The 16,335-nt window shown below is 43.7% G+C and overlaps 12 protein-coding genes across 12 annotated transcripts; 2 read left to right on the forward strand and 10 right to left on the reverse strand.

Annotated features, from left to right (window-relative positions):
- Window positions 1–227: 227 nt before the first annotated feature.
- On the reverse strand, window positions 228–1,484 carry TbgDal_IV20 (hypothetical protein, conserved; the record flags this gene model as incomplete). The annotated part of the gene is made up of 1 exon (XM_011774285.1): window positions 228–1,484. One exon carries the CDS (start codon window positions 1,482–1,484, stop codon window positions 228–230), a length of 1,257 nt encoding a protein of 418 aa, XP_011772587.1.
- Window positions 1,485–1,860: 376 nt separating this feature from the next.
- TbgDal_IV30 (hypothetical protein, conserved) lies at window positions 1,861–3,000 on the reverse strand (the record flags this gene model as incomplete). The annotated part of the gene is made up of 1 exon (XM_011774286.1): window positions 1,861–3,000. One exon carries the CDS (start codon window positions 2,998–3,000, stop codon window positions 1,861–1,863), a length of 1,140 nt encoding a protein of 379 aa, XP_011772588.1.
- Window positions 3,001–3,314: 314 nt separating this feature from the next.
- On the reverse strand, window positions 3,315–4,004 carry TbgDal_IV40 (hypothetical protein, conserved; the record flags this gene model as incomplete). Its single annotated transcript, XM_011774287.1, has 1 exon — window positions 3,315–4,004. The coding sequence occupies one exon, from the start codon at window positions 4,002–4,004 to the stop codon at window positions 3,315–3,317; it is 690 nt and encodes a 229-aa protein (XP_011772589.1).
- Window positions 4,005–4,793: 789 nt separating this feature from the next.
- On the reverse strand, window positions 4,794–6,320 carry TbgDal_IV50 (hypothetical protein, conserved; the record flags this gene model as incomplete). The annotated part of the gene is made up of 1 exon (XM_011774288.1): window positions 4,794–6,320. The coding sequence occupies one exon, from the start codon at window positions 6,318–6,320 to the stop codon at window positions 4,794–4,796; it is 1,527 nt and encodes a 508-aa protein (XP_011772590.1).
- A 747-nt stretch (window positions 6,321–7,067) lies between these two features.
- On the reverse strand, window positions 7,068–7,910 carry TbgDal_IV60 (hypothetical protein, conserved; the record flags this gene model as incomplete). Its single annotated transcript, XM_011774289.1, has 1 exon — window positions 7,068–7,910. The coding sequence occupies one exon, from the start codon at window positions 7,908–7,910 to the stop codon at window positions 7,068–7,070; it is 843 nt and encodes a 280-aa protein (XP_011772591.1).
- Window positions 7,911–9,065: 1,155 nt separating this feature from the next.
- Window positions 9,066–9,410, forward strand: TbgDal_IV70 (hypothetical protein, unlikely; the record flags this gene model as incomplete). Its single annotated transcript, XM_011774290.1, has 1 exon — window positions 9,066–9,410. The coding sequence occupies one exon, from the start codon at window positions 9,066–9,068 to the stop codon at window positions 9,408–9,410; it is 345 nt and encodes a 114-aa protein (XP_011772592.1).
- Window positions 9,411–9,426: 16 nt separating this feature from the next.
- On the reverse strand, window positions 9,427–10,647 carry TbgDal_IV80 (hypothetical protein, conserved; the record flags this gene model as incomplete). The annotated part of the gene is made up of 1 exon (XM_011774291.1): window positions 9,427–10,647. One exon carries the CDS (start codon window positions 10,645–10,647, stop codon window positions 9,427–9,429), a length of 1,221 nt encoding a protein of 406 aa, XP_011772593.1.
- Window positions 10,648–11,098: 451 nt separating this feature from the next.
- Window positions 11,099–11,686, forward strand: TbgDal_IV90 (hypothetical protein, unlikely; the record flags this gene model as incomplete). Its single annotated transcript, XM_011774292.1, has 1 exon — window positions 11,099–11,686. One exon carries the CDS (start codon window positions 11,099–11,101, stop codon window positions 11,684–11,686), a length of 588 nt encoding a protein of 195 aa, XP_011772594.1.
- Window positions 11,687–11,818: 132 nt separating this feature from the next.
- TbgDal_IV100 (hypothetical protein, conserved) lies at window positions 11,819–12,820 on the reverse strand (the record flags this gene model as incomplete). Its single annotated transcript, XM_011774293.1, has 1 exon — window positions 11,819–12,820. One exon carries the CDS (start codon window positions 12,818–12,820, stop codon window positions 11,819–11,821), a length of 1,002 nt encoding a protein of 333 aa, XP_011772595.1.
- Window positions 12,821–13,213: 393 nt separating this feature from the next.
- Window positions 13,214–13,564, reverse strand: TbgDal_IV110 (hypothetical protein, conserved; the record flags this gene model as incomplete). Its single annotated transcript, XM_011774294.1, has 1 exon — window positions 13,214–13,564. The coding sequence occupies one exon, from the start codon at window positions 13,562–13,564 to the stop codon at window positions 13,214–13,216; it is 351 nt and encodes a 116-aa protein (XP_011772596.1).
- A 13-nt stretch (window positions 13,565–13,577) lies between these two features.
- Window positions 13,578–13,928, reverse strand: TbgDal_IV120 (hypothetical protein, unlikely; the record flags this gene model as incomplete). Its single annotated transcript, XM_011774295.1, has 1 exon — window positions 13,578–13,928. One exon carries the CDS (start codon window positions 13,926–13,928, stop codon window positions 13,578–13,580), a length of 351 nt encoding a protein of 116 aa, XP_011772597.1.
- Window positions 13,929–14,451: 523 nt separating this feature from the next.
- On the reverse strand, window positions 14,452–15,606 carry TbgDal_IV130 (RNA-binding protein, putative; the record flags this gene model as incomplete). Its single annotated transcript, XM_011774296.1, has 1 exon — window positions 14,452–15,606. One exon carries the CDS (start codon window positions 15,604–15,606, stop codon window positions 14,452–14,454), a length of 1,155 nt encoding a protein of 384 aa, XP_011772598.1.
- Window positions 15,607–16,335: the final 729 nt, after the last annotated feature.

Below are 16,335 nucleotides of genomic sequence, written 5' to 3' on the forward strand. Positions count from 1 at the left end.
ACACGGTGACTATCATCATCCCTGCCTAAATGCTTTCTTTATTATGTTAAGCACCGAGTCGTGCAGAGAAATTAACGGGCGCTCACAAAGATACACCAAATAATTATTATCACTTTGCCTTTTTCGGTACTCCTATATTTAGGCAAAAGAGATGGAGCACGTCCTTTCACTAAACACCCACAAGGTTGGAATATCCACTGCGAATGGGATGGCTCGTCGTAACGCTCTCAAGGAAGCCCGTTGCGGTTTCCAGTTGCTAAGCTCCTTTCCATATTCTCGCCTCCCCGTTGTGTCGCATCGGAGTTTGCGAGGAGTGGCGTATCACCGCACGGGTAGTTCGCTCGCGGGCACCATCTCCAACGAACGTCCGACAAGGCGTACACAAGGACACCGATAATAATCAAGACGTAGGCTGCGAAGAAAACAGGCGTGGGGTAAATGCGAAAAAAAAACACATTCCATATGATCCCGTATACACTTGTCGCCAGTAGAGATACGTTACCGAAGACTGCGCTTTTCATGAAGAACAGAGATGGGATGCCAGTGTACACAAGCAACATCGAAAAACCAAACAACATCTGATAGAGCCAGTCCTCGGAAGTCCACACTTGCGTTCGCGAGTTGAAACCGTCCCACTCAACAACAAAAAACTGAATAGTAGCTATAACAAGAGCGAAACAAGACATGAAAGATATGCTTTCAATAACGGGTATGTAGGCTGGTACGTCCCTTGACTCCCCCTCCCCGGCGACTTCCGTTGCGGTCAACCGCGGGGAGACGTTTACCGTCTCGTCCTCGTGCTTGTGCTCGTTGATGGTTGTTTCGCAATTACTCTCAGCTATTCGGTCTCGGGGGGTCGAGCCACCACCGGCACTTGGAAACTGAACATTGGAATTGCCCGGTTTAATTAAATACTCCATGAAAACATTCGACACGGCGTACAAGCTTGCCGCGAGAAGGCATAAGAGGTCGCCCTTAAGGGCATTCGGACCAACTTCAGTGCGGGATATACCGTCAGCATCTAACAGGATAAGAAGGACCAGACCACCAGTTGCCACAACGCACCCAGTGATATGGGTTATGGAAAACCGCATCTTGAGGATAAAATAGCTCAAAACAAGCACACAAGGAATGGAAAAGCAGATAAGTAGCTGAGCCGAGACAAGGTCCGTGTACTGGAAAGCTTTCACAATAACAAAGTTCGCCTGCGAATCTACAAGCCCAAGAAAAAAGTACTTCCATGGCCTGTAGAAGAGCGTAAAGTTTTTGAACGTTTCATGTCGATGCCGAAGAAATAGAAAGAGGTACAGTGGGCCATAGAACGTGAAGATGAATGCGTATGCAGTTAGGGACTGAAGGACTGGATAGCTAGCGTTGTTGTTGATCAATTTGGTGGTCGACACTCCCGTAAAAGAGTTTAAAAGAGCTACAAGCTGACCAAACAGCACATACAACGGAAGCAACTTCAATGCCGACTTCCTCATCAATGGTGTTTTCCCCCCTGAAATTTGCCCTCCCTTCCCTGCTTTAGGTGTTACTAACTCGTAGGTAGAATCGTGAATACATACAAACGTGGAAAAAGAATTGTGAGAACAGTTGATTTAATGGAATAGCAGCAAACGAACCCTGAGGGAGGCTCAAAAACACACGCATGTGCATAATACGCAAAGGCACACAACACAGTTCAAAGTTAGCAATGTGTGGTGACAAACTACGCCGAATATTATGCGAAAAGTTAAAGCGTAAAGGGGGAAAAAAGGTGGCGCAACCGTTTGCGTTCCTCCTCGCTCGTACCCGAGCCATGTACGTTGTAAGACAAATGTAGTTACAAAGGCAGTACACCGGAAGGAAACAATACTTCTAGAACTTACCCTCACTGTTTAGATCCCTTCTTTTCGACAGTATCGCTTCGAGGAGTTGCTGATACACGTAGGTCGAGAAGACTGAAGTCAGTTTTCGTTGAAGCCACATTGGAATGTGACTTGGGATGCTGGCGTCGTTCGCAGATGTCATCACCACAAGAGTCCCGTCCAGTTTCCGGGTTTCTTTGAAATGACTGGTAGTCTCCATGAAAAGATTATACACTGCCTTTGTGTTCTCTTCGCTCACCATACTCCCACCAAACGACAAGCGATCCGGTTGCTTCCAAACTTGAGCTGTGACATCAGAAATAGGGACGATAAGTACGTGTTGATAATTCATAGAAACAAGAGAAACCTTCCGCCCTCCGCTGCATGACCGCATCCACTCGGCAAACCGCTCAGACTGTGTCCGCGCATGGTTTAGCATCTCGCCATCTCCACTATAGAGGACATCATACATTCTCAGCGGATTGGCGTCGGCCCCCCCTTGCTTTGTGTAACACAAGGAACGACGTTGATAAATAAATAGGCGCTCTGCGATTCCAAATTTTTCCAACAGCGAGTTCCCCACCCTGTGGGCAAACCAACCGCTGTCGACAACGCAACTGGTGACATCTGGCAACAAGAGACATCTGTCACCCTCACAAACCGGAGTTTTGCGTGTCACATGCTCCATGGGGCGCCGTATAAGACCCAACGGGTCAATAAACTTCCGCGTGCCGTCGTCCCATCGACAAAACATTGTGTAATTGTGGTCCCATTGCCGTCGCAGCTTGAGATCTGTCATGTGGCGGTGAACTTCCTCAGGAGCCACCCCAGGAAGGTAACCAATGAGACGAAGAACTGGCACTCCTCGACCACCATTAGACACGGCGGTGTACGTTGTGCTTAGCCGAAGTACCTGCAACCCCGGTTCATTCCCTACGCTCTCTAACTTCGCTGGTGGCGGAAAACTTGTACTTTCGATGCGCCACTGCCCTTTGTGTGCATCTAAAAAGTCCATGCATGCTAGAAGTTGCTCAGAACCACTCACAGGAGATGACAGTTCTTGCAGCCACACGGAAGAACGCCTGGTGAAGGTGGCAACAGCGGCGGAAACGCAGAGAGTCGCAGTCCTCCTATAGAACGTTCGTGGCATAACTGTAGCCAAACACCTGCTTTCTCACTCTGCGGTGCTACTTACGTCGATTCCATTGGCGCACACAAACACACACAGACGTGAGATTGATTATAGTGGCGAGGACGATACACAATAAATAATGAGAGGGAAGTGGTGAATCGGTAAAAGGTGCGGAAGATCAGTTGGATGAAGCGGTCGAGGTGGGAGAAAAAGATAGGCGGAAGAACGTTTGCAAGGATTACGAATGTAAGGAACATGCACATATATATATATATATATGCGTCTGTGCGTGTAAACCAGCGCCCGAAAAGACTGGATTTGTTGGCGTATTCTCACATTTCACCTAACCTCCCTTCTTTACGCATGAGAAGTACGCATTCGAGTTCCTTCTCCGCTAGTAGTGCGCTTGGGTACATTTGGTCAGCATTAACCAAAGTCATAAAAGAACTCGGTGTACGAACCGTCTTTACTGCTTCAGCCAAGCCGCCCATACGAACCGCAATTACAGTGGAAACCCATAGATTAAATGGCCGTGGGCGAAAGCCTCCACGATGCACGGGGACACTTAGTTGGCACAAGTTCTTGGGCAGGACGAATAGATGACTTACATCTTTGGGTATGTTGTACCAACGCGGTTTACCATCGGAAGATGCCGCAGCCGACAACGCCATCAAGCTGCCTTCACCTGAATTGTGTGGCAAAACGCCCCCAGGCGCAAGGAACTCCTTGTTTATTGGGAACTTATACAATGTATCGCGTGCTAGCGCGGGCGATGATGCAAGTTGGACAAAACTCTCCCCGGTTAGAGGGGACCAAATGTTTAGAGGGCTGCACATGTAACGCAGCGTCAGACCGAGAGCAGACGCAAGTTCACAGCTAAGCCAAAGAGGACTTCCGAGACGGTGCACATGCGCGAAATGGGTTACCTGCCGAACAGTGGAACAGTCTGTGATAAATTCCCTGGTGTCGAGAAGATACACCACTTGTGAAGAATTGTGACTCCCTCTACTTGTCAAACGCATTCTTTCTCGTTAGTTTGTTCGTTTCCGTCCTAACGGCATGACGTGCGTGTGTGAAAGAAATTCACCATTGTGCAGCAAAAGAGCGCACAAGTAGTGCAAACATTTAAAAAAATAATACACAAGTAGATATATATATCAATGTGTTGACGGGGATACAGCAAGTGAAATAGCCGAACTTACTCATCAACATACTTTTCTTCAGTAATCTCTAACGAGTGAAACTCGTTAGCACACGCCGAGGTGGCGCCTAAGCCCTGTTCCCTCTGCGCCGCATCTCTCTCTCTCTTTTTCATCGTCTTGGTTAACCCCACGCACTTTCATAGCAATACCAACAATATTTGCACAATCCGCTGCGGGCCTTCAATAAATGGAAATTTTCCAGCACACCGAGCACAGTGTTGGTCAAACCGTCACACAACAAATTCCAACAATGAAAAACACACTGCTTGCAGATCCTCTCTTGAAACTACACCAAATGGTGTGTCTTTGTCTGCTGCCTGAAATAGTTCTGCGCTTTTGACACTGGAAAAGTTAACCAGCATCAACCCAGAGTCTTGTGCACGCCGCACTACAGCAGACACGCGCCCATTCCTACGGAGTTTGCAAATCTCATGTACGAGATGTTACCTACTGCTTTCAACTCAGTGGCCGCCAATAATAGAGGCGCGCCCAGAAATGTCACGGGAGGTTATGCCACCGTATTTTCCCAGCGCATCGCTGTGGGAAAAAATAACAAATACAAGAAGTTCACATACCCTCTCCTTCCCTGCGAGGGTTCGTATCATGCGGTTAATAACCTTTACGTCTTCGTTTACCCATCCTCAGAGAGCGCCACACGACCTTTTCAGAATCACTATCGGAGTCCACGAAAAGATCTCCGCCGAGATGCAATTTGAGACACGTTTCCGCCTTCGCATGTGCGCATTTTAGCAGTGGCAAAGAGAATTGTAATCGACCGCAAGAATACAACGCGGTCGCGAACAACAGATCAGCGCTATTACTTATTAGCTGTTTATCGGATACGGACGGAATATCGGCAGACGGCACCGATGCGAAGCGGAACGTATTCTTTTCTGCCTTCCACACCGTCTTGGTATTTGGATTGGATTCCAGGGTGACGGATTCGAGAAAGAAAACATCCTCCACTTCGTGCATTTCTGAAGTGTCACTGACCGGCCCAACAGCGAGAGGCTCGGTTAGCACAAGTTGCTCCAACATTTTACTAAATTCAGCACAACGCGATGCTTTCAGGGGTCTCGAACTTCGAAGAGTTGAGACAATGCTTGTGGCAAGGGTCTCTCCACGTTGTGAAAGCAGTAAAAGCATGTGTCTGAAGGTACAGGTTCGAATCCACGATTTGGCTCCCAACGCTGGGAGCAAAGAGTACGTGCACGACACATGCGACAGAATAATGGAAACCGCTTGCTGGATTACTGAAGATCTAAAGACAGTGCTTCGTTTACCCCAATATTCGATAATGTACTGCAATGCGCTCAATATGGTGTTATGTTTCATTTGGCAACGATATATGAAAGCAGCGGACGCTTGCTCAACAGAGGTCACACTACGTAACTCTTCCGTTGAAAGCAATAAGACTGCATTTACGGGAGGACGCTGCCGGCATATAATACGATCATCGTAGTAGGATAGCATCCCCAGCGCAAAACGATTCGCCGCCTCCTCCACAAGGTAGCGACGGTCTTGCAAAGATATTGCAGTCAGTATAGGAAAGGCCATTTCCAAATTATAGATAGTGATATATGTAGCTGAAGTGCGTGCGAGATAATAGAAAACCCACATCACGAGCTTCTTTAAGAATAATTCCATAAACTGAGAAGTGGTACAGAGGCCGTTGCGCTCAGTTCCTGTCAGCATCTGTGCATGAAAACTCCACGAGTTGTGTACGGGTCGAAACATTTGAGTGTGGCCGCCTTCAGCACTCCCCAAGAACAACAGTGCTTCAATGCGTCCGCGCTCGCGTTTTTGTGGAGCGAAAAAGGAGGTTGCGCCATCTTTATGAGTAAGTTGTATCATTTCGCTCCTCTTCTCACGCCGGAGAATGTCACCCACAACCGGAAAACAAACAGCTGGGGACCGCGTGACATCATGCGAGGACCAATGAAGGCAATGATTTTTCGTTTCACTCACCATTCGCCCAAAACCATGAGGCAGCTGCCCGAAGTATACCCCAGCGCGAGGTGGTGAAATAACAGGCTCGACACCCCCACGACGCACAAGAAGTTCCGAAACATCAACAGGAGTCAAATGGGTGATTTGTGACAACACATTTTCTGTGGGTACATTTGCGCTTTTCATAGATATCCCCTAATGCGAACCTGAAGCGACTATTCAAATACGCACAACAGCCATACTCATCAAAGGGTGGTGGAATCATAAAAGAAAAAAGAAAGGGGGAGGAAAAGGAGGAGGATGGGAAGACAGAAAGTTACAGCTCGCGAGTATGGGGGCTTGTTAATGCCTCAGCATATTGCACATACGCAAAGCATGTATGCAAGCATGTACATACATATATATTGCCCATTAAACGAAAAGACACGACCTACAAAATCTAAGGGAGGTTGTTAAACCTTAAACACTGGGCGCTTATATATAAATATGTGTACATGTGCAGTAAAAATGAGGGGGTTTCGGTCGTACGGGTTCTGATATGGTTGCAGTGCAATTAACACACATCACAGTAATCAAAAATGGTCTTTTAACCATGCCAATACGTATATATATGTGCGAAAGGAAGATGCTGTTACACCATTCAATTTCATCATCGCCTACAAACACGTCAAATGATAACAACCATAATAACCCGAAGCCGGCACATGGTCATAGCCGACCACTCCCAGACACAAGCGAAAACGTAAACATCTGTTTATATGCATATGTGCATATGTACATATATATATATATATATATATATATATATACAAGAAGCAGTGATGCATATTCTCCTCCTTCTCCGCTTTTTTTGCTTATAGTACATACGGTAACAAAGTCATCTCAAAGCAACGCACGTGACAGAACGACCGATGCCTCAAAGCTTTCCGTCCCCTACCTGAAGCCAAGTTCCTTTCCAACGTTCCCCTTTTTGAGTAACATCAAGTAGTTAAGCCGAACTTTTTGCGACTCAGCACGGGGATTACTGCGAAAGATGGGAGCGAACCGTGTGGAATCACGGAAAATTCGGTAGAGAGCAACGAAGTCATCTTCGTCCAGCGTTCCTCGTTGATAGAGCCCTGGGGGAAAGACAAACAAGTCACCCGTCTTTGCGTGAATGCGAATCCATTTGTCCTGCTTGGAACGCACATCAATGAAGCAAGATCCATCGACCACAATGCGTATCTGCTCATCCTCGTTGTAGTGTTCCTGATACCACCGTTCCAAAAACTGTTCATCCTTACACGTCTGCGAAAGTTTTACCTCATCTGTATGTTTGTAGTTGCGCTCCTTCACAATTTGCCTGACAACAGAGAAGTCGTTCAAGCTCACATTGAAATATATTATACCAAGTTCCTTCAACTGTTGTAATGTCGGAACTGGTGCGTCACGCTTCCGACCTTTCTTCAGACTGGCCAGGCACAACTGCGGCTTTGAAGTTACATCGTCAAGATACCACATATCTACGAGGCCATCATTCACTACCGAGGGCGGAATGGGTGGAAGGTCTTGAATGATATCCGAACCAAGTCGGCGCCACTCCTCCTCCTGCCGTTTACGCCTCTTTTCCTCCTCTATTCTCCGTTCCTCCGCCTCACGCCGCCTGTTTTCTTCTGCCTCACGCTCTGCTGCTGCACGGCGCTCCCGCTCCTCCTTTTCCTTCTGTCGCTTCAAATCACGCTCACGAATCTCCTGCTCTTCTTTGAGTCGTTGCGCCGCATCCGTGTCGGGTTCCATTTCTCACTTACACACGAACAAATTCTATTTTCTTTTTTTTTTTACCTTTTACCTTTTTCTTATCTTATCCTTCCTCCTTTTCTCACTGTGTGTGTATATGCTTTTACAAGAATACTTGCTTTATTTGTTTAGCTATTGGCTTCGTCCGTCCTCGGAAAAGGTGTTGTGTTTTTTTTTTAATTCCTGTATTCAACTCGCCCAGATCAATAATAAAGAACAAAAAAGAATATTATCTCCTTCGGTAATATATTCTTTCGTTTTGCAAGTTGCTGTAGTATTTGACTGTTTTTGTTTTTGTCGTCTTCTTTTTTTTTTTGGCTGGTATCTTTTTTTCCTCCCTTTTTTCTTCTTTTAGGCTACTCGGTTGGTTGTGGTTCTACAAGTTGGTGAAAAAAAAAGGTGTGAAAAATGAGGGACGGTTTCACTTTGAATACGTGCTTTCAGCCATAATTAATATTTAACTTCAATTATCTGAGTTGAACATATTCTTCTGTTGTTATTATTCTTCACACCTCTTACCATCTAAAACTATTGCAGTCAAGCATTCGACCTAGTGTTTAGTCACATAGTATTTTTTTTCCTTTTTGTTTTGTTTATTCTCTTAGCGTATTGATTTTTTTTTTAAAAAAAGCCTGATTTCTCCCCTTAAAGCAAGAAGAAAAAAAATAGTGACAATAATAAAAGCAACAATTCAGACTGAGTTGTATGCAAAATACTATGACTTTTTAAATTATACGTTAATTTGTATACCCACCTGATGCATTTGTTCTCTCAGCAATGAAATTATACGGCTGACGTCTTTGGGAAAATGTAATAATAAAACGATAATACAAAGACGTATTGCGCGTGTCACAAGTAAATAATTTTTTTTGTTTTTTTACCCTCCAATTTATGCCTCTACAAGTCGTTGTATCCTCTGATTATGGTTTGTTTTTGTTTGTTTCTTCTTGTTTCTGTGGTTGTTGCATGTTGTCATTTCATACATCAGTCGTGTTTCACTAAGCGGTTACAATGCGTAGCAAGAACCACAAATGCAAAACGAAAACATATCGAAATGTACATTCAGAATTACGTGAGAATACCTTTATTTGATGTAAAACCTACCATTTTAAAAAAAAAAAGAGAGAGAGAGATTAACCAAAAAAAAAAAACAGTATGAATGACAAAAAAAAAACTAACACATGCGCGCAGAGAAAGAGGAAAGCACAATCATTAACATCAAATAAAGAAATGTCACATGGCTACGGCACAAGCCTGGTAAAATACAGAATTATAAGGCGAAATAAAACACAAAAAAACGTGCACGCTGAGATGCAAAACATGTCTCATTTTCTATTGTGTATGTATTTAATACACGATTTCCCTTCCCCTTTCCCTCTATCCGCAACAGAAACACATGTTTTCCTCCTCTTTTTGGAAGTCGCTCATTCTACAAATACTCCCTCACCATTGGACGGACATCACAACCGGCACATCTCATTTTGTTGCACCATCTTATGATTTTGGAAATTTGTTATCACAAATGAATACGAATGGATGGTAACATCCGCTTGCGACTCCTTTCGTATTCACGGGAAACCACAAAACAAATCATTGCAGCGTCGCGGTTTCCAAAAAGAGTCATCGACACATTAGCAAAATGAGTGTTGTAAACGCTGTTGTGTCGGAGTAATACAGCAGAGAGTATTCGATTCCTCACATCTGAAACCGACGAAGACAAACGATTTGCCGCCTCCTCTAGGGAAATTTGCGAATATCGATACTTTACGCAAAAACGCTCAGCATTTGATACCATGAGATTCCAATGTAACGTACGCACAAGCAGCGCTTTCGCTTCACCTGAAGTGGTATAATCCGCATCACTTAGTAAAACGAGGTGTATGCTCCGTCTCAAATGCTCATCTTCAGTTAAAAGTGATTGGCCGTAATCCCTGGCAGCACGCGCGATGGCTTCCACCGTTACCCACGGAAGTTTATGCCCAGCGTTTAGTTTCATCACAAAGTCTATGAGTGCCCGTGACGTCAAGTCCCCATCATCATCAATTAAAGAAACCGCTTGCTTCAGTACATCTTCAGAGAAATCGGTGCACTGATAATCGCAACTAAGCAACTTTTGGTGTCTTCCAGCAAGTTGAAATGCACTGCGACGCCTGCCACACTTCTCAAGTATTTTCCTCTCAAGCTGTTTCCACATCCCGGGTTCCGGGACATGTTTGTAAATGATGACATCCTCTTCATGCGAAAAGGGCTCTTGTGATGTAGCCATCGTATGGCGAAAATGCAAATAACACTGAAAGGCACTTACTGGCTTTACCCTACTCGAGTCGTAATTAAGAGCGTCAGCAACTGTATGCCACTGTTTTGTATATGATTCCGCATTTGCTCCTAAACCGAGACAATCCGCCTGGCGCTTCAAGTGTTGCACCGCACGGTGGCCCCAGCGAGGCTTTGACAACAGCGGTAAGACGTTATGCTGAAGTCTGCCAAATAGTGGAGGGGCATAAACCATATTACAGTAATAAAATTTAAACACTATATCCTGATCTGCTCTCATTAACGGTGTCGTCCTATTTACAATTTTAGGTCTGACGCCCTCCGCCCTCAATGCACGAATGAGGGCAGCCATTGAAGCGAGCCGATGGGCGATATCATCTATTCTTTCACGAAGATGAGTTTGTAATTTCCTGTTGGCTTGCAACAATGTTTCAAGGGCAACTAAGTCACCATCTATCACCATGAGCTGTAAGCATCCGCTCCACTATAATCAAATACGTGAGGACGGGAAGAGGAAGAAGAGAAAAGTTGATCATATAATTAAGAAAAAATGTGTAAACGAAGACACAGTTGTTATTTATTTATTTCTGTTTTTTTTTATTTTTGTGTGTATGTGGCATGGCGAGTGATGGCGTAATCGGTCCATGACGCTAAAGGATTGGTAAAATATATAAAAAAAGAAGGAGGAAAAACAATAAGTGGTATCAACTTGATTAAAAACAAATTTTTGATGGCAATAATATTTTGTTTTCGAAAAAAAAACACAGAGAAAAAGAACTCAGTGACTAATGGGGGACGGTCAAAGGTGTAAAACTGTACCCCACCTTGTGAGTTCATATAGTCACCGAAGTGCGAGTAAATTTACATACAAGTTTTGCAGAAATATATGAATACATACATCCACACGCGGATATATGTGCGTAAATGTGTGTGCGCGCGTGGGCTTCATTCCCCCATTCTCATTCCTTTCTTTTTTTTTTCCTTTCTTCTTTTCTCTTTTTTCTCTCCTCTCTTTTTTTTTTTTAATTGTCCTGCTACTTCTCTGCTGGGTGAATTTTCCCCACGGTGGTGAGTTACCCTACACTCTCGGGGAAGGTAAATACAATGATGGAAACACAACAACAACAACAACAACAACAACAACAACAACAACAACAACCCAACACCAACAACAACAACAACATAATAATAATAATCTCTCACTTTTTACTCCTTTTCTAACTGTACACCCTCAACATTGCTGCTATATATTTCTTATTTTCCTGTTTCCCCCCTCTTATTGGCTCCATATCAACCCACACACCCACACTCATTTCCTCTCCATTTTTGTCTGTTTGTTTGTTTTATTATTACTATTATTATTTTTTTCTTCTGGTGGTGGGTGCGTGTATTGTCATTTGTCAATGGGTTATCAATTGTTTCGTCTCCCCTTCCCATCTCCCATTTTTTTTTTAAAACCCATTCTTTTGTTTTCTTCCCTCAAGCCCCCACACGGTAAATAAATATCAATGTATGAATATAAAAGAGAAAAAAAAAGGAATATATAATGTATATATCACTCGTGCGTGCCGATCAGGTGCGTTAGAAAACGAAGTATCCCCTTATTGGAAGTGCGGAGTCATTACACCAACTACTCACTGCTTTACCGTAGCGAAAAGAAGTTTCCCCTCAGCACAAGAAATATACGCATTATTAGGTAAACCCTCGAATATGCTAATATTCATAAGATCATACGCCGAATCGTACGAAGCAATTAGCTGACCGGTTGAGTACGATGTCACGAGGACTTTGCTCGGTGATGACGTAATGGTCCAAACCAGACCCGATGTTTTACAAAGGCGTGAACTGAGCGGAATCAACTCCCCTAACGCCATGGAAAGGCGGGCCGAGTCGTCCGCCAGTTCCTGACCTGAAACGCAATCAAAAACCTGCAGTTGTTCTTTTTGGCGACGGGAGGCGACGAGTACACAATTGGTACCGGTAATTAACTCAATACCATCGGAACTCACCTGAGCACCTCTGATTTCCACACGTGCTTCATTCGCCTTTAAATCCCACACTTGCAGTGGTCCACCCCAACCACCACTAACTGCAACGCCTTGAGACACGAAACGTACGGAGAAAATACGACTTGTGTGGGCTAAGCGACTCACACCGCTCTCATCATGTGCCATTTGAAGGTTGGCTTTTAGTGTACCATCCGCATCGTAAAGACGGACAGTGCGGTCACTTCCAGCCGTAATGAACATATCACACTCGGGAGAAACCGCTAAACATGTTATTTCATTTCCCTTCTCAGGCACTCTGTTGGTTCGATGAAGCGCTGCACCATCCCATTGCCAAATAAAAACTCCCCCCGCACTTGAAACCGAAACCAAGTGGTAAAGTCCCCCTTCAGATGATTCAAGCCATTGCACAGCTGTGCATGGCACGTTATCATATCCTTTACCTGCTGCACTGCTATCCAATGCACTAAATGTTGAAGGATTAAATATGACAAGGGCACCATCTCCAAACACAGCGGCAAGATACGTACCGTCATGGGAAAGAGAAGATGCGTAAACCTCTTCACCCTTGTCATTAATTGTTGCAACCTTCACACGCAAGGTACTATCATTCGCATGTTCCTCCGACATTGGGGCTTTTCCTTACTTGGATGTTCTATTTTATGACTGACTCACACGAAAAAGAAAAAAAGACACTGAAACAAGTAGTGGGGCATGCAAGAAATATATATATATATAATATGCACAATAATAGTAAGTAACAAAGAGATAAATTGCAGTGTCCTCCGAGTACATGATGAGGGGGGAAAAGGAAAAGAAAAGAAAATCAAGCGCCATGAGGGAAGTCGAAATGGTGATGCAGAGGAGAGTTCCTATTCCGCACCGTCCAGATATACGATAACAATTAAAAAAAAAAAAGAACTGGTAACGCTTGTACAATGCACCTCACTATTTTTCTTTTTCTTTAAAAATGAAAAGAAAAAAAAGAAGGGTAATAGTAATGTAAAAGGGGTATTCAGCATATCAAAGGGCATGGAGAATAGTTTTCTTTCCCATAGCAAAGAAACACATATGTACCACCATAATTGTAGTGTAAGTGAGAATCTCCAACAAACTCATGGGTTCAGCTCCAAAAACCCAAAAGACACAACCAATGGCCAAACACAATAGTGATAAGGAAAAGAATGCATGGATTAAACCGACTGCAAAATATACCACAGCTATGAGAATCCACTGCCAATTTGTTCGTATAAGACGCCGACATGCAAACAAACCCACTGCAACATAAATAACTGCTGTGGCGAGGGTTGAAAAGAGAATTAAGCGGGTCCACACACCTGAAATGGTGGCATATTCCTTTTGTTCGTCTCGCATATATTTCCTTTGGTTAATATATGGCTAGTGCTTCATACGCCCGCACAATCTTTTCAAGTGGAAGCTTCGGGAGGAGGCAAAAAGAAAAAAAAAGAAAAAAAAGAAAAGAAAAGAGAGAGAGAGACATAACGTGAGATAAGATAAGATAAAAGAGGAAGAACAAAAAAATCATAAAAACCAATGGAACAAAGAGAACGAATAGATGGAGAAACAGAGAAAGTACATAGAGGGGTAGGAAGGAAAGAGTAATATAAAAAGAAAAAAAAATGACAACCGTAGTAAACAACATGATCAGTGGATGAAGCGGGAATAGCATGGCATTTAAGTTGTGAAACGACATCCACACACACATACAAAAACACATACACACATTTAAAAAAAAAAAACACACATCACAACGCAACAACAGTGGCCAAAATATCAGATCTTTTCTTCCCTGATCCCCAAGTCATGAAAAAACTACTGTCCAACAAATCCCAGTTATATTTTCCTTCACAACCCTCTTCTCTCAACAATCAGTTAGTTGGATGTCTTCTTTGTTACGCTTCTGTTTGTGAGAGCTCATTTATTTATTAGTATGTTTGTATTTGTTGGTTCGTTGTTTTTCTCCTTTTTGTTGTCTGTCCTCCTTATATAAATATATATATAACTTTTTTTTTTTTTAAAGGGCAAAAAAGCAATACAGTTGGCGTGTCGAAAAAAAAAAAGGTGGGGTAGGGGGTAGAAGGAGTAATGAAAGAACAGTTAACGAAAACGTTGGCCGGAACATGACCTTCGATTCGTCCGTTCACTTATGCACTAATAGAAGTTATATAGCGATTTAACCAACCGTTTTTTAATTTAAAAAAAATTGTTTTCTTCTTTCATTGTTTCCTTCAATTCAACCATTAGGCATAAAGCCTTGCCACCATCAACTGACCGTTAGAGAAAACAAGGCCATTCAACTCTTGAACTATAAGCGTATGCATATTACGGTCTGCCATCCGTATCGCTGCTGCACCGTCTTCAAGAAGCTCCATGGCGCTTACATCTCCATAGCGTTGCAGTAATGATGAAAGAACAGGTTCTGACAATGAAACACCTGAAAGGTGCACGTCTCCACTGCTGGGAAATGCCTCCGTCTTAGCCTCAAATATCGTTGGCGCAGTGGTAAACATTGGCAGTGGTGGAGACGTCACGAGTGTGGGATAAATGACGTGGGGTGAAGGCACCGCCGTTGCGGTCGGGGGCGGCGGATAAAATACGGGCACAGACGTTGGAACGCCAATCATTGGAAACGTTTGCATGGGTGGCCCCACAGGAACCTGCGGGAAGAATGGAAATGGCGACAGGCGCTGTCGGTATTTGGGAGAGTATTTTTGCCTGTTTTTATTACGCTCCTGTCGTAGTTGCCTAACTTCCGCCGTCTCAGAATATTTAACCTCCAGCTCAGAATCCAAGCCTTCGATACGAATATTCTTCTTTGCCTCAATCGCGGCTGTTGCCTCCTCAACGGACGAAAACTGAACAAAACCAGAACCTTTGCATTGCCCGAGGTGATTGGTGAGGACGGCAGCTTCTACAATGGTTCCATATGGTGCAAAACTTTGCTTGAGATGTTCTTTTGTTGTCCATTGCGCGAGTCCTCTAATGAATATGCGATCATTGGGCAAATCATCCACACCCTCGTCATGCATTGCGATAGACACATGCAGCTTCACGGGACTATTCGGTGTCGGATGTGTGAGATGCATGGCGTTAATTGCAGCATGTGCGGACTCCGGTTTTCTGAACATCACAAAAGCAAAATGTCTTTTCCGTACAAGTTTTGTGGATACAATCTCACCAAATTCCTTAAACCTTTGGTACAAGTTGTTTTCATCCCATGTTGGTGGAACACCAGCAACAAAAATGTTGGTGGAAACATGAGGCGTAACGGATGTCTGAGGGGTTGTTCCAGTGCTCGTGTCTTCGGGAGGTTCAGCTGTTACATCTACGCTTAATGTCGGTTTGTAAATTTCAGTAAAAACTTCTATTGTTTCCTCAGACGGCATACTTTCCATACCCAAAGACCAGAAACCCACACAACCTTACGCTCAGTGTGTGCTTCAAAGCACTCTCACAGTACCAACCAACCACCCACGAAAAAAAATAAAAACAAAAACAGGGGTAACAATTGGACAAATAAGCGGAGAATGAAAGGAAAAGAAAAGGAGAGAAATGCATTCAGAAGGTTTAAAGGAAGAGGGGGAAAAAAAAAAGAGTTAAAACATCTGGAGTTTCCAAACATCGGATGGAAAGAAGGGCAAATTCCTAAATTGTCGTGGAGGCAAGCATAAATAAGAAAGATAATATATGAGCGTGTGTTTGTAGAAGTAAGTGGACACACACGCACAGAATAAAGGTGAGGAGGGTGAATGTTGGAATGTAGAAAAAGAGGGAGAAAGCAAGAGATAGACGGGGAGCAGGCGAATGTGTGGAATTCAGTTCGTCATGTGATGCTTGCTATTGCTTTGAAAGTACACAAACAACAAACTAAAATAGGATGGGGAAGAACCCACCACACTTCGCATTTTTCCCCTTTTTAAAAAGAGGAAAAACTTAAGTTATTCATATATTTCCCTCCACCTGCACTCTCTTATTTAACTCGCTGAAAATTTTATTACTTTTTTCGCAGCAAATGCAAACATCGGTACACACACACACACACACATTTATATATGTACACACAAACAGGATTTTCTCCCCCTTCCCCTTCCCTTTCCCCCTTATATAAACTGTTTCTTAAAAAC

Source organism: Trypanosoma brucei, chromosome 4 (genome assembly GCF_000210295.1).
Source record: "Trypanosoma brucei gambiense DAL972 chromosome 4, complete sequence".
Taxonomy (NCBI): domain Eukaryota; phylum Euglenozoa; class Kinetoplastea; order Trypanosomatida; family Trypanosomatidae; genus Trypanosoma; species Trypanosoma brucei.